General features: G+C 39.3%; 2 protein-coding genes across 4 annotated transcripts in view; one reads left to right on the top strand and one right to left on the bottom strand.

Annotated features, from left to right (window-relative positions):
• Positions 1-9,882, top strand: part of LOC119735200 (nucleolar protein 14-like) — a 41,058-nt gene extending 31,176 nt beyond the window's left edge. For 2 of the 3 annotated variants that reach the window (XM_038208922.1, XM_038208915.1), the window contains exons 19-20: positions 2,181-2,342; positions 7,696-7,798. In XM_038208922.1, the coding sequence (XP_038064850.1) occupies positions 2,181-2,342; positions 7,696-7,798 (265 nt within the window). Of the gene's footprint in view, positions 1-2,180; positions 2,343-7,695 lie in introns of all 3 variants that reach the window. The other variant, XM_038208908.1, reaches the window with a different exon arrangement.
• A 3,550-nt stretch (positions 9,883-13,432) lies between these two features.
• On the bottom strand, positions 13,433-14,774 carry LOC119733742 (metabotropic glutamate receptor-like). Its single transcript, XM_038207121.1, has one exon. The coding sequence runs from the start codon at positions 14,596-14,598 to the stop codon at positions 14,077-14,079; it is 522 nt and encodes a 173-aa protein (XP_038063049.1). The 5' UTR covers positions 14,599-14,774; the 3' UTR covers positions 13,433-14,076.
• Between the last annotated feature and the right edge of the window lie 160 nt (positions 14,775-14,934).

A 14,934-nucleotide genomic window follows, 5' to 3' on the forward strand; every position in this document is an offset into this window, starting at 1 on the left:
GCAATGCGAATGGCATTAAGAAGCAGTGCGGATGAAATACAAGAAAAACCACAGTGCTGATTTATGCATGGCTGAGCATAACCAATGCAGGATATGACCTACTGGCTTGACATAATACATCCTCCACAATCAAGCGATACATCTTTGCCATTCATCCTCAATCCTCTAAATTCGTCCAAAACCGGCAGGAGGATTTTGGAGGATTGAGGAGGGTTAGGGTTAATATGTAACTATCACAGGAACAGATGCCTGCTTCCAAAATTACCTGTAAAAACATGCTCCTATTTCTCAATAGATTTGTCTTCAAACAGTCAGACGCATAGGTTGCACTGGAGCATGTTATGTTAATGAGAGTATAATTATGAGTGCACAAATGCCAAGGGAACAACCCATTGGTTAGTACGTGTGGGTATACTCATGCACCCAATGACTTGTGCTTTAACCCTTACCCTACTTGACCCTCCAATGCATGCCAATTGTGCCTCAAGAAAATCTCCTATGTTTTTTGCATGGCCCTCCAATATCTGCCATGTCATTTCAAGGGTAACTGGACAGGCACTCCAATACATGCCACAGAGAACAATGAGAGTCCTCTGATAACAAAGTGAGTGCCCCCAGCTGGTCAGTATCAGGCACCCTCCAGGGCCTCCAACTCCTGCCAATTGGAGCCTTCACTGTTAAGACTTGTTATCTGCCAAATAACTGCAGCTGGAGGGCATTGGCATAACCAACTGACATGCAGTAAACTACCCTCAGAGAGTAAGGGTTAAATGACATGATTAGTTCTGCTAATGTATTCATGTACATGATGTATTTCCACATGAAAACAATAACTTTGTTAACAATGGGCCTTATTCACGAGTTGGCCATTTTTGTCGAGTTCCCTAAATGTATTTCATTAATTGTTAACTGTTGAATGGGATGGCACCAGACTATTTATGCAGGCACAATGCAGCCTTATTTTACTTGACATTTTTTTTTAAACATGGCTATAAACATTAGGGAATGTTTAATTACAAATTTAAAATTATTTATTGAGGCAGACTGGAATTGATTATGCATCTAAATTAAGTTGCTTTCATTTCTCTTCGCAAGTTTAAAAAAATAAGATTTTACCTAACTTTCAATTCAATATGGCCGACTGGTGAATAAGGCCCATAAGTGTAAGCTGTTATTGTGGCCAGGTTGTAAATGCCAAATGCTATCACTAACTGTGTGAGTGATCTGTCTTCTTCCTGCAGTTATTGCGCGTGCAAAAATAACTCTCCAGAGTAATAAGTGACGTGTCAACGCAGCCCGACATGTAATACGCCATTAGCTTGTACAGCTCTTTTTGAAGCACTTATCGTAATGACATCCAAGACTTCAAGTGGAGTAATAATGACTGGCGTACAGTATTGTGTCGCAGTTTTCAATTTATTAGCATGTGAATGGTTTTTTCAGCTCTAGATGATGTGAGCACTGTGCATATTGAAACAGTCAGAAAGTACATTGTGTGACTAGATCTGCCAACATGATCCCCAGGGACTATACAGGGTGGTCCAAGAAAACCAGAACCGCATGCTTCCACTACCTTGAGACTCAAACCACCTGAACTAATTGATGAAGAATCCTTTTAGAAGAAAATGCAACCAAGATCGCCCGATTCAGTCCAGTCATTTTTGTTCTAGAGCCAATGAAAGAAGGCCATTTCCAACGATGCATCTAAAGACACATTTTGGAAATTTCCATTAGTAGTTCATGTTTAATTCGGGGCGCGCAGTTGCTATAATTCGTCACGTCTCGTTCGACATCACGTAGTTGCAATTTGCTGAATGAGAATGTGTCCAGACACATTCTCTGTTGTGTATTTGACACAACAAGTAAATGGTACTGAAAGGTTTGAGAATGAGTTTGGCGTCATTCCATTAATTTTAGGTCAATTTTTGTTTGTTTCCCTGTTACATCTAATATGAGATTTTGTAATTTCAGGACACTTTCTTAAATGCCTTTTATCTCCAAGAGTGATTATGTAAAACGAATATAAAACAAATATAAATTAGTTTGAAGTCAGTTTTAATGATATGGCAAATTACACAGGTGTAACAGGGACACACACAAAAAAAGTAACACTTTTGGACCCACAGTTTTGGAATGACCCTTTGAATTTTTATTTTTATTTTTCTCCACTGTACATGTAGTTATGATCCCATCCGCAAGAAGAAAAAGGATGTTGGCAGTGCAAAGAATGAGAAACAGAGATTGTTACATAACTACAAGAGGGAGATGAAGGGAGCTATACGGGAGATCAGGAAAGATGCACAGTTTCTGGCACGGGAGAAACTAAATGAACAAATAGAAAGGTAAACGTACTGTATACATCCTCTCACTGCACAGCTAGAAGAGAGCAACACAGGCAAAAGCATGATGTGTTATTGTCATGTATACATTAATGCAGACACAAAATGACTGCAAACTCACATACATTGTATACCCCCAGTAATGACAACCATGATCAGCACATCTTTGCTGAAGGATTTGTCTTTTATAATAAACAGTGGCATTTTGGCAACTGTGGCACCGACTTTGGCTGCCATTAAAATGATAATTATAGGGCTGTGCCTTTTGAATAATTAAGCATTTAATTATTCAAATTTGGACTGGACGACTATTCGAATATTCAATTTTGAAATGCAGTGATCAAGTTCAACATGTGCCAGCCTAAATTGGCCTCTGATCGGCATGTGCATGCACCTGCACTTGTTGGGAAATGACAAAGAGCTTAAAATAATATTAAAAAGCGGGTAGTGGTGACTGATATTGACTGACTTTAAAGAAACAATCTGAGCGAAAGTTTCTCATGTAAACTCTGAAATCGTGTGCGCTATAGTGGATTTCGAGACAAGTGTGGCATTTGCATACAAAACCACAGAACTCATACGTTTTTCATCAGCTCCTTAAGACCGCTCACGTTTTTCAAATATTTGAAATAAAACAAAATACTATTCAGATATTCCGTTGATGGTTGAATATGCAAAGATTTTCATAAGTTGTGAAGTGGGTGATGAGAAAAGAAGAACAGTGAGAAATTTCACCATGTCAGCATAACCTCCAAATGTCTGATTTGTGTAAGGCCCACAGTATTGGTGAATGCCACGCAAAAGGGGCCATTAGGAACATCCAATACTTTAATACGAGGCCAACATTTTGACTAATTCCATTTGGGTTGGATTTATTCAGGTGGCAATCTGTTGCACAACTCGTGCATAAAATACTTGATATCCAACACAGTACATGTGCATGTATGTTCATCAGTCCATGCTCTCTGACAATGTGACCTGTATTTGTGCCGGGTTCTTGTTAGATGACCGCGTTACCTTTCATTTCTGGAAATAGAGCTGATTTCAGAAACTTGCTTTCCATCCCAAGTATCATGCAATGTAATACTGCTTTATTTTCTGGCTTTGAGCTGATTGCTGGTTTGTTCAGCACCATATGCATTTTGACTCTGGGAGTTTAGAGTCTAGACATTGTATTCCATGATGCCCTACATTGATCTCCAGTGCCAGTAAATTGATGTCTTTTGTTCAACCAACGTGGGTTTGACTAGTCAGATTTATAGCATTGTAGTGTGTTTTTATGCCCCGCGGCGAAGCCGAAGGGGCATACTGTTTCCGCCTTGTCCTTCCGTGGGTGGGTGGGTGGGTGGGTGGGTGTGTGTGTGGGTGGGTGGGTGAGTTTGTCTTACATACGCAGTGTGGACTTCCGAACAAAAGACGTCCACATAATGTAGGTAGCACCGACGTTGTGTGGACTTACCCCACGTCCACACAGTGTTTCCCCATTTCTGGAAAACAGGTTTAGAGGCATTTTTGGGTTAGGTTTATCTGTAGCAGAATGAAGAGAAACACTAAAGGGAATTATAGAAAAAAAATTGGGTTGAAAGAGTTTTCACAGTTTGAGAAAAATGAGTTTTTTCACTGGTTTTTCTTAACTACACGAAAGCAATGGAAAGTCCACACTAGTCATGTGAAACAAGTATGGGTGTGTGGGTGTGTGTGTCCGGACAAATCTTGTCAGCGCGATAACTTGAGAAATACTTTACATATGAACTTCAAATTTGGTTTGTGGATTGTCCTTGGTAATCCTAAGAAGCCTTTTGCATTTGGGGCCGAAAGGTCAAGGGTCAAGGTCACAGTGGCTGAAACAATAGAAATTTTGTCAGCGCGATAACTTGAGAAATACTTTGCATATGAACTTCAAATTTGGTTTGTGGATTGTCCTTGGCAATTCTAAGAAGCCTTTTGCATTTGGGGCCAAAAGGTCAAGGGTCAAGGTCACAGTGGCTGAAACAATAGAAATTTTGTCAGCGCGATAACTTGAGAAATACTTTACATATGAACTTCAAATTTGGTTTGTGGATTGTCCTTGGCAATTCTAAGAAGCCTTTTGCATTTGGGGCCAAAAGGTCAAGGGTCAAGGTCACAGTGACTAAAACAAAAGAAATTTTGTCAGCGCGATAACTTGAGAAATACTTTACATATGAACTTCAAATTTGGTATGTATATTGTTCTTGGTAATCCTAAGAAGCCTATTGCATTTGGGGCCGAAAGGTCAAGGGTCAAGGTCACAGTGGCTGAAACAATAGAAATTTTGTCAGCGCGATAACTTGAGAAATACTTTACATATGAACTTCAAATTTGGTTTGTGGATTGTCCTTGGCAATCCTAAGAAGACTTTTGCATTTGGGGCCAAAAGGTCAAGGGTCAAGGTCACACTGGCAAAAACAAGAGAAATTTTGTCAGCGTGATAACTTGAGATATACTTTACATATGAATTTCAAATTTGGTTTGTGGATTGTCCTTGGCATTCCTAAGAAGCCTATCGCATTGGGGGTCGAAAGGTCAAGGGTCAAGGTCACAGTGGCTAAAACAATAGAAATCTTGTATTTATTCTGAGATCATAGGGATTAGAGATTAATTCATATAAAACCTACAGAAGACACTAATGCTGTCAATGAACGTTCCATTTGACCAAGGTACATGTAAGTTGATGTTAGAGTGGTGTTATGTCATGGGGTCATTCCATGCCAACTCAACAAATGGTGCACACCATCACCTCTTGGATTTTTTTCTTTTTTGGTGTACTGAAAGATACTTAGGAGAAATGCAAATTCTGAAAATTTGGGGTCTCTACGACTTTTCGTTCTTGCGCAACAGCATTTTGAAATTTGAGGTGGGCGGGGCCAAAAGTGCGTCGCGTCATGAAATTCAATGTTTAAAGGGCCATATATTTAAAACTATACCACCCAGACATTTGAAACTTGGTAATCTGGGCTATTTTTTGCTGTAGATTTTAAATATTTAAACAGAAAGAAAGTAGCTTGTTTCATTTGTAAGTTAGAGGGGCCCCAAAATGGCCCAAAACTCATCTGGACCAATGTTCGGGGGGGTGTAAGTCAAAAATTGAAAATATTTTTTCACCAAATTTTTTGCCTGTAATAGCCCCCAATTGAAACTACTTTCATGTAAAATCTTACACTTATATTAACTTCATCGAATGAGACATAGCCCTTGCAAAAAGCAAATTGTTTATTTTTACGATAACTTGACCCCCCCAAAAACCAACGTCAGACATTCCGCACCAAATTTTGCTTCACATATGTTTGAGGTTGGTCCTTAGTGAAGTCCTCTGAAAAGTTTCATGTTGGTGTCTAAATGTCTTCAGTGGATAGTTGGGCTTTATAAAGAGTCTATATCTTATGATGCTGCAGGTTCCGTAACATACAAGTACACGTACCGGTACCTAGAATAACAGCAGTCGGTACATAAAGAACAAGTTGGGTATGAAACTTAGCTTACATTTGTACATGTAGACTTTTGATCAGTTGATATAATTGTTTTACAGTTTCACAGGTGGAATTATGCATTCCTTGTGATGTAGTTTTGATGAAGTTGAGTGAGTTGCATAATGGCTGGCTCACTAAGGTTGTATTGACTTCCACCGCTATGTAGAAGTTCTGGTGTTGGTACGCAACACAACACATCAACAAATGGAATGTTACATTTATCCTCTCTTTGTGGCCAATAGAGAGCATTTGTTGATTCCGTCCTGTACATGAAGCGGACATACACATCCTCATGAAGTTGTGATACATCTTCTACAATAGCAATGTACCAAACATCATGCATAGACCACACAAACATATTTTCCTGGGTTGAGGTCAGCTGCTACAATTGGTGCATGATGAGTTTGAGCATGCCATACATGCAACTCCTTGGATGAACTAGGTTTCCCGTTATCCATAATGAAAACTAAGATCAATCAGGTTAAAACCATAGACCCTCTACTCAAACTGAATCATTTCTCTTTGGTTCAGGCTAGTGCTATACTATGCTGTGCAAGTGAGAACTGGTTAATTACTACATACATGACATGCATGCTGTGTGATGAGCACATGGAAAGAATAAGACTCTCAAGTCATTTAAACTGTTTATTGAGCAGGAAATGGGTAGTCTTGACCCAAGTCTTTCAACAGTCGGGGGATTTTGTTGTGCTGGTTCCGTAAAATACAAGTACATGTACATGTACATGTATGTATGTTAAGGAACCTGCAGCATCATAAGATATAGACTCTTTATAAAGCCCAACTATCCACTGAAGACATTTAGACACCAACATGAAACTTTTCAGAGGACTTCACTAAGGACCAACCTCAAACATATGTGAAGCAAAATTTGGTGTGGAATGTCTGACGTTGGTTTTTGGGGGGGTCAAGTTATCGTAAAAATAAACAATTTGCTTTTTGCAAGGGCTATGTCTCATTCAATGAAGTTAATATAAGTGTAAGATTTTACATGAAAGTAGTTTCAATTGGGGGCTATTACAGGCAAAAAATTTGGTGGAAAAAATATTTTCAATTTTTGACTTACACCCCCCCGAACATTGGTCCAGATGAGTTTTGGGCCATTTTGGGGCCCCTCTAACTTAAAAATGAAACAAGCTACTTTCTTTCTGTTTAAATATTTGAAATCTACAGCAAAAAATAGCCCAGATTACCAAGTTTCAAATGTCTGGGTGGTATAGTTTTAAATATATGGCCCTTTAAACATTGAATTTCATGACGCGACGCACTTTTGGCCCCGCCCACCTCAAATTTCAAAATGCTGTTGCGCAAGAACGAAAAGTCGTAGAGACCCCAAATTTTCAGAATTTGCATTTCTCCTAAGTATCTTTCAGTACACCAAAAAAGAAAAAAATCCAAGAGGTGATGGTGTGCACCATTTGTTGAGTTGGCATGGAATGACCCCATGGAAACAGTCACGGTTGCGGGGCATTTGTGTTTGTAAACACACCTGACTTGTTTTGTTATTTTTTTGTTATAAACAACCGGCCATTTTTAATCTGGCTGTCCTGTAGAGCTCCAAGGACACTCCAAATGAGTAATAGACCTGCAACAATAGCCGGTCTTCCAGTTACTGCAGGAGATTAAAACTCAATACCATTTTTCCCATTGTCAGTTGTCTGTACGGCAAAAAAAATAGGTTAAGACTATTAAATTGTCACCCTATTTGCTGTTTGATGTAAGATTTAAGATTTATAGTTCCCAGGATTTTGATTTCCAATTGCCAATATGCTAGTCTGGCAAATTTCACATTCCGATTTTTAAGCTGACCGTTTTCTTCCCTCTGTGGTTTTCATTTTGGTTCCATGCAGGGATTTAGAAAGAAAAGAGAAAGTCAAGAGAATCCATCAGCTACTAGCGGGTCAGGAAGGGGACTACCAAGCCACCAAGCGAGGCCGCATCAACCTCAAATAAAGCAGTTTTTATGTATTCAAAAGGCAGTCTTTGTAACCTGTGGTAGCAAGTCACATATGGCCAAAATTCGAAGATTTTAATTTGAACTTCTTCATATAACAAGATTGCAAAGTCAACGTTTTAATCTTGTAAATGTTTGCAATCAATATGGCTATTTGGTATTGGGTATTGCCCTCCATCAGCTTATATTTGAGGGGCAACAACCAACATTAACATTTTTGAGATTCCATCGTCATTTATGGCTCTTCAGTAATGTTTGAAATGGTTTGCCTTTACATGGTGTTTGAAAAGCTGCTTTCTATGAAACAAGCTCATGGAAGTTTGACAAATAAAGTAGCAAAAAGGTCAATCAAAATTTAAAAACAAAGAGTGGAAACAAAACAATGTACGTGTACTAAAATACAGAATGTCCCTTTTTGAATATATATTGACCTCTGCAGCATGGATCACCACTTGATTTGCAATAACTGTTAAATGTTGCAGATCTGTTATCACAGAAAAGGCCCTGTTTAGGCTTTTTTCTGTGTGATGTCCTGTAATGCCATTTTGCTGAGTACTGGGTCTTGAACATACTTCAGCTTTCAAGGTATTGAGCATTTTGTAAAGCGGTGTGTTGGTAGGAAGAATGCACCACTTTCATTGACTCCATTACTATCAAGTTTCCTTGTTCTCCCTGATAATAATTTAATGGAGTGGCCACTTCTGGTATTAAAATTGGCTTGCCCAAGGACATCTCCTTGCCGTTTCACTCACTCAAAGGCAGTGTTGTAGTCAATTCCATCAATAGTCCTTCACAAGTCCTTCAGTCTCGTCAAATCCGTGATGCAACCATGGTGAAAAAACACACTTAGGCCAGAAAGTAATGTCTATGGCGATTTCAAAGGAAAATACGTGTACAACATTTGCAAACACCAAAAATCAAACTACCGTTATGGCGAAATGAGTCATTGGATTATTAGTGAATGACATTCTAAAGCATCCTTTAAAATCGTTGCACTTGGTGTGCTGACATTTTCAAGAAAGCATTTTCAAGGAAACTAATTCCAACACTGGTCAGCCGACCAGCATGGGAAAAAAACTGGCTTTTTTTCAAATACTGCTCCCAATTTATCATATTTAGTTAGTCTGCATTTTCTTTGCAATCAATTATGCACCTCTGAAAGGGTACAAGCCAGCCACACTGATTCCCTGACCTTACAATTCCCTTGCGTCTATAAATTGTTATGTTTCCTCTAAAGTGCGGTCAGGGAACAAGACTACAAGAACCTGATTGCTTTTCTTGGCTTTTTTCCAGCATCTACAAACCCAACACGTAAAACAATATTTGCTAAAGAATGCTAACTACCAAATCCATCCATTTCTGAAAATTACAGCAAAAGTAAATGTTGTATATTCCCTTCAAGGGGTTTTCTCAAGAGAAAAAAACACCAAATCCTGGACAAATTGAGAGAAAATGACCTGAATGTTTGTACCCATGTTCATTTTCGGGACCGCTTTCGCTGTTGGCCACCAGGCCCATTCATACGTATACGTGCATAATAATGAATTTATTAGTAAAAAGTCAGTAACTGGAATTAACAATTATTCATATTGGGGCCGAGGATGCACGAACCGTCCCCGCATGTAAGTGCCATTGCTACATGCAACACGTACCCTGGGATGTAGTGGTATGCAGTGGTATGCAGTATCTGTCCATGCCAGTGCATGGCAGGCGAACTAAACCCAGCCAATACCGATTTGATTTCAAGTCTACTCAAGAAATGGATATTTGCATTGAATGAATTAGTTCACATAATATGTTGCATTGATAATTTGGCGTATTTACTTTCATCGAAGTACGTTATTGTAAACTTGTTGTTTCATTTGCAATTATCCCTTCATATTTAAAGGGCATATTTCGGTCACAGTTTCTCCAGGTACTGTGGTACCATGGGCGTCGAACAGGATTGGGGGACTTTTTAAAGTCATATTCTGACTTGTTCTCACTCTAACAAATTTGGGTTTTATTCTGTGACTCTCAAAATCTATGAAATGCTGCCATTCTGGCTTTTTTGGGCAGAAATAAAGTTTGTAATTCTATAAAATGCTGTGTAAATTCATCTTTATACATATGTACATGTACATGAATTTAGCAGTGAGAGGTTCTCATTTTCCTCGTCGTGTTGAACCTTTGCCCGGTGTCCTCTGACCATTAAAAGCTTCCACTGATGCCACTCGATCCAGTGATGGACCCAGCACTAGGTCAAGCACCAAGGACCTGTCAAGCTTGTAAAAATCAATGAGCCTTTTTGAGTGGACACAATATGAGGGGTACTCACAGTGTGTAACACCTGTATTTACCCAAATTTATCCACTTCAAATAGCGCGCTGTTAATGTATCCGCCGTAACTCAAAAAGGCGCATTTAGTCAGGAGTGATACACCGGTCCAAAAAAACGTATTTCTGACACAATGTGATATTATAATACAAAAACAATCAATGAAGAAAACAACAACAAAAGAACTCATTAACTCAATTGAATTGGTGTTTTATTAACATGATTTTGTGTACTACAATAACTGAAATTGGCCTTGTATATAATACCCGTGTGTGTACACGCACCAGTGCGAAGTGTAGAAAGCTATACATGTATATATTTCTTTAAAAACACGCAAGATGTTAATGATATAACCGTCAACATCCGACCAAAGAGAATTTTTACTTGCACATGGTCATACATAAAAGTACCCAAACAATATAAGCCTACTACGACGTGAGCTGAAAGACATGAAACATGTCCTGATGATTTTGGAAAGACATGTCGACCAAGGATTGCAGGCTTTGATGAATGTATATTTCTCCCATAACTTACTCCCCAAAATTGAACACAAGCTAAGGGAAAGACGAGTCAGCCTTCTTTTGATGTATTGCACAAATTGAGATTACTTCTGATAACGTAGTTTTCCTAATGTATGGAATATTACAGTGCATAATCACAGCACAGTCCGAAGCACACTCTAATCGCACTGAGATATTAGTCCCTCATACCCTTTGAATATCACTTGTCTACTCACAAAGTGATTTCCGTTTTCAAGGAAACCTTTCCGTTTCCAAGGAAACCTGTGGAGAATTTTTATTTTTAATGTTCGATATATTTCGGCCTATTTGTCCTACATGCATCACCGGGAGATGTGCGACTCAACGGGCCGAAACATTATTCTGATCACGGAGAAACGGTTAGTATTAAGGGCATTTAAGCGCAATATTGCGTGTGTATATTACGAGATGCCAATAACATTTGATCTTTGCCGTGCTTGTTTATACTCCAGAATATTCATGGACACGTTTGGCTGTTGCCGGGGGAGGGGGGGGGGGCTGAGCTAATTTAACGCCAATCCAGCCAGACGCAGTAGCGTTTTCAGGATTTTGGTTAGTCTGAGTATTACCCGTTGTCCACGGACTCTCGCCGTACCGTAATGTTTCATAGACATTTTGGTGGGGAGAAGGTAAAAAGACTTACTTCTGGGAAAAAAGTTGCCACAATTACTTTTCGTTCTCGTAAAATTGGTAAAAAGCGGGAGGGGCGGGAAACGAAGCAGTTATGAGGCGTTTGCACTTGTATTCCCCCCCCCCCCCAAAAAAAAAAGGGGGGGGAGAATGTCGCCGCCCCCACTGGTTAGACGCACTTCAACGGGAAAAGTTTTTTTCGGCTGAAAATCGAAGGGGTCGAATTTGACTCATCCAGCAGCAAATAAACATGACACATGTTTCTGAACGCGGCGGGAGGGGCAGATTGAACGTCTACATATAGCAGGGGATTCAAAGAGGCGGGGACAAATTCCCATTTTCTGTTGAAAAGAGCGGGGGAGGGGTGTGTGTTAAGGTTCACCTTGTTTCCCGCTTCCGTTTGGAATTCTTTGGCCCCAAGCCTTTTGGCAATAACTTGTGGGTTTCATTACAGGCAAACTAGACGTTACTGTGCCACTTGAATTGAGATAGTGTAGGTTTTCCCGGCTATTTTAAAACGTTTATCATTCGAATTCACCGTTTCTAATATTCAAATTCGTCCATCAACATCGATTTAGTGCACTTCCAATGTTTAATTTCGTCTTTTGTTGGACAATTTCAAATTCACTTCAAGCAAATGTAAACAGTGAGCGCACGTTTTCGTACCGGAGTATTCGATTTCGTTTCGTCTATGCCAAACCTTGTTATTCAGAAGTGATTCGAAACTTGTTAAGTAATTATTCCACAACTAAACAAAGTCTCATGCAAAAGAGAATAACTTTGGTATTGCTAAAAAATGTGCACTTTTGAAAATAATTCCATTTACAGGGTGATACAGGGTGAAACAGGGTGAATACGTCAGGGTGAAAAAAAACAGACCGTAAATGTTTGAAGAACATAGGTATGAAGCCACATTAAATGTGAAATCAAAGCTTCAGAATAAAGATGAGTGTGCCACGCTAAACAGTAAGTTCCTCAACTTAATATAAGGCTAAGCCCAGTTTCTTTTTATCAATTGAACCGATTTCGTAATTCAATAGAAAGCTCTTTAATTAATTTCCTTTAAAGTGAAAAAGTTTAGAAGGTGACATTGTACAAAACTGTTGGTAGTGCGCAATTGTGTTTACAGACATATATGATAACCCATGCACCGGTGGACGTACATCACTTTAATTAAAATTGTGATATCATTCGTAACATTTATTAACTCTTCAAATTTAGAATATGAAAACATGTGCAATTTGGTGTAAATGATGAAAACGAACAAGTCATAATACAGAACTATTTAAGTGCCTCATGCGGGGGATGGGTTGAGTTTTGCCCTTCGGATCTCGGCTGTGCGAAGACAGATTTTTGTTTTGATATAAAAACTCTTACGGTTACAGTTCTTTAAGTACATTTTGCAATATAACAGGGTTGTTTTGTTAGTGTGTCATTTATAATCCCCGCCAAGGTCCGTGCAGTGCATGAACACTTTGCATTAATTGTCCACGGTAAATCGAAACGCTAAACATTTTCGCCAGCCTGCGTCAAAATACTGATTTTTCGCAAGAATGGTATACATGTTCGATTTTCGAATAACAATATGTCAGAACGTCCGAAAGACACTGGGAAAATAATCGATGCGGAAAAAAACAGAGACAAAAATGCGTTAACGTGATGTCAGAGAAATGTGCCAAGGTGGACAACGTTTTCGGCCCTTTTTTTTTAATAATCAAAGACAGGAATACCGGTGTTGTATATAGGCTTCCCCGGCTAGTTAAAACATTTTTCATTCAGATTCACCAACTCTAACAATCAATTTCGCCTGAGAAAAAAAATCACATGCTTTTAACAAACCAATTTAGTCATTGACCATTCAATTTCAAAGTTTGGTCACCCTCCTTAGTCACCGGGTCGAGAATATTCGTCATTACAGATCAAATCCGTCTAAGCTGTTGCCGAATGGCAGCATTCAGAGATCAAATTCATCTTATATAAATCAATTAGACGAATTTGATTTCTGAATAACACGATTTGGCGTAGACGAGACGAAACCGAATACACCGGTTCGAAAATGTGTGCTCATTGTTTGAATTTGTCTGGACTGAATTTTAATTTGTCTAACAAAAGACGAAATTAAACATTGAAAGTGCACTAAATCGATGTTGCTGTACGAAATTGAATGTAAGAATCGGTGAATTCGAACAAAAATGGTTTTAATATAGCCGGGAAAATCTATATTACTTTTTTTCTTGACAGATAATGTGAAAATGGGAATATGATTTACAATTAGACCTTTCCAAAATGTGACGCTCTTTGAAAGTTGAGTGAAATACTTACACAGAAAAACGGTGATCAAAACATGTTCTTCACATTTAAATACATTGAATACATTTAAATGATGTTCTTTACAATTTAAACAAAAGTGGGTATTAATGTGGCTTGTTTTTCATGGACAAATTAAATCTATAAGCTACCGCAGAAGTAAAGTGTTCAATATAGTTAAGTCACCAAAATTAGACCTAGCATTGTTACGGTTATGTTTTAAGAGTGATTGAAGGGAAAACCGATTTAGTTTCGTAAAGAATCGAGTTTTGCAAAGGAACCCTTACTTTTCGGCAGACTCTTGCAAAAGTACACTAGTTTTGGTAGGCTTGGGAGGCCAGGCGTTATGTGATAAGATTTACCTGTGATTAATTTGTATATTTTTTTATTTGAACATTTTCTTGGATCGTACGTACGCAGCTGCGTACATTGAAATCATTGACGAGTCTCCGTGCAAGCGTTCGTTCCAAAGCAAAAAAGCTAACTTACGATACCGTTGCTGGCTGTTCGGCACCAGTAGACATGGTTGATGCCGGCTTGATCCTTGAGTCTTGGACGGAGCTGCTCCAGTCCATAACACGAATATCTTTGACGAAACGAGCGGCGTAGAGCTTGGGCAGGTAGACACAGACCAGCGTCAGGTAGGCGTTGAGCAGCAGCACCATGCAGAGAGTAGCCACCTTCTGCAGTACAGCCACGGCCGTAGTGTAGACAGGCACGGCGGCCAGGCACAGCACCAGCGTGGAATAGACGCTGACTGCGATGAACTTGGACTCGTTGTAGTTGCTGGGTACCTTACGGGTCTTGAAGGCGTAGTAGCAGCAGACCAGGATCAGTAGCAGGTTGTACACGCACGAGGCGATGAAGCCATTGCTGAACTGGCAGTAAACCTCGACGTACTTCTCTTGGGGTCTCGGGATCAGATACTCTGGTCTGGACGGGCTGGCAATGACCGATATTATGACGATGATAATCTGAAACGATTGAAGACCAGAATTAGAAATCATCAGTGCATTACAATAGATCTTATATGAGTAAGAGGGCAGTGGTTTTGTATCGCTTGGGTTGGCATGTACCAAAAAGTTACATAGCTACCCTCCTTTTTGGGCAGTAGTATTGAACGGAAACACAGCATTATGTCATTTGAGTGGCCGGGGCATTGTGTGAGTAAAGATTTTGTAAAAACACGATAACCTATGTGTTTTCCCTCGAAACTTTGTGAGTTGTGTGTCGTTCTAAGAAGGATCGGTTTATTAACTCGGCATAGGACGGTGTGCTCTGTTCGTCTTCAAATAAATCGTATTTTGCTTTTGTTGCTCTTCTCCTGAAGACGAACAGAACAC

This window comes from Patiria miniata, unplaced genomic scaffold, assembly GCF_015706575.1.
Source record: "Patiria miniata isolate m_02_andy unplaced genomic scaffold, ASM1570657v1 HiC_scaffold_10, whole genome shotgun sequence".
Classification (NCBI taxonomy): domain Eukaryota; kingdom Metazoa; phylum Echinodermata; class Asteroidea; order Valvatida; family Asterinidae; genus Patiria; species Patiria miniata.

Excerpts from the sequence above, each read along its gene's own strand:
- LOC119733742 (XM_038207121.1), bottom strand. The coding sequence starts at position 14,598 with ATGATTTCTAATTCTGGTCTTCAATCGTTTCAGATTATCATCGTCATA.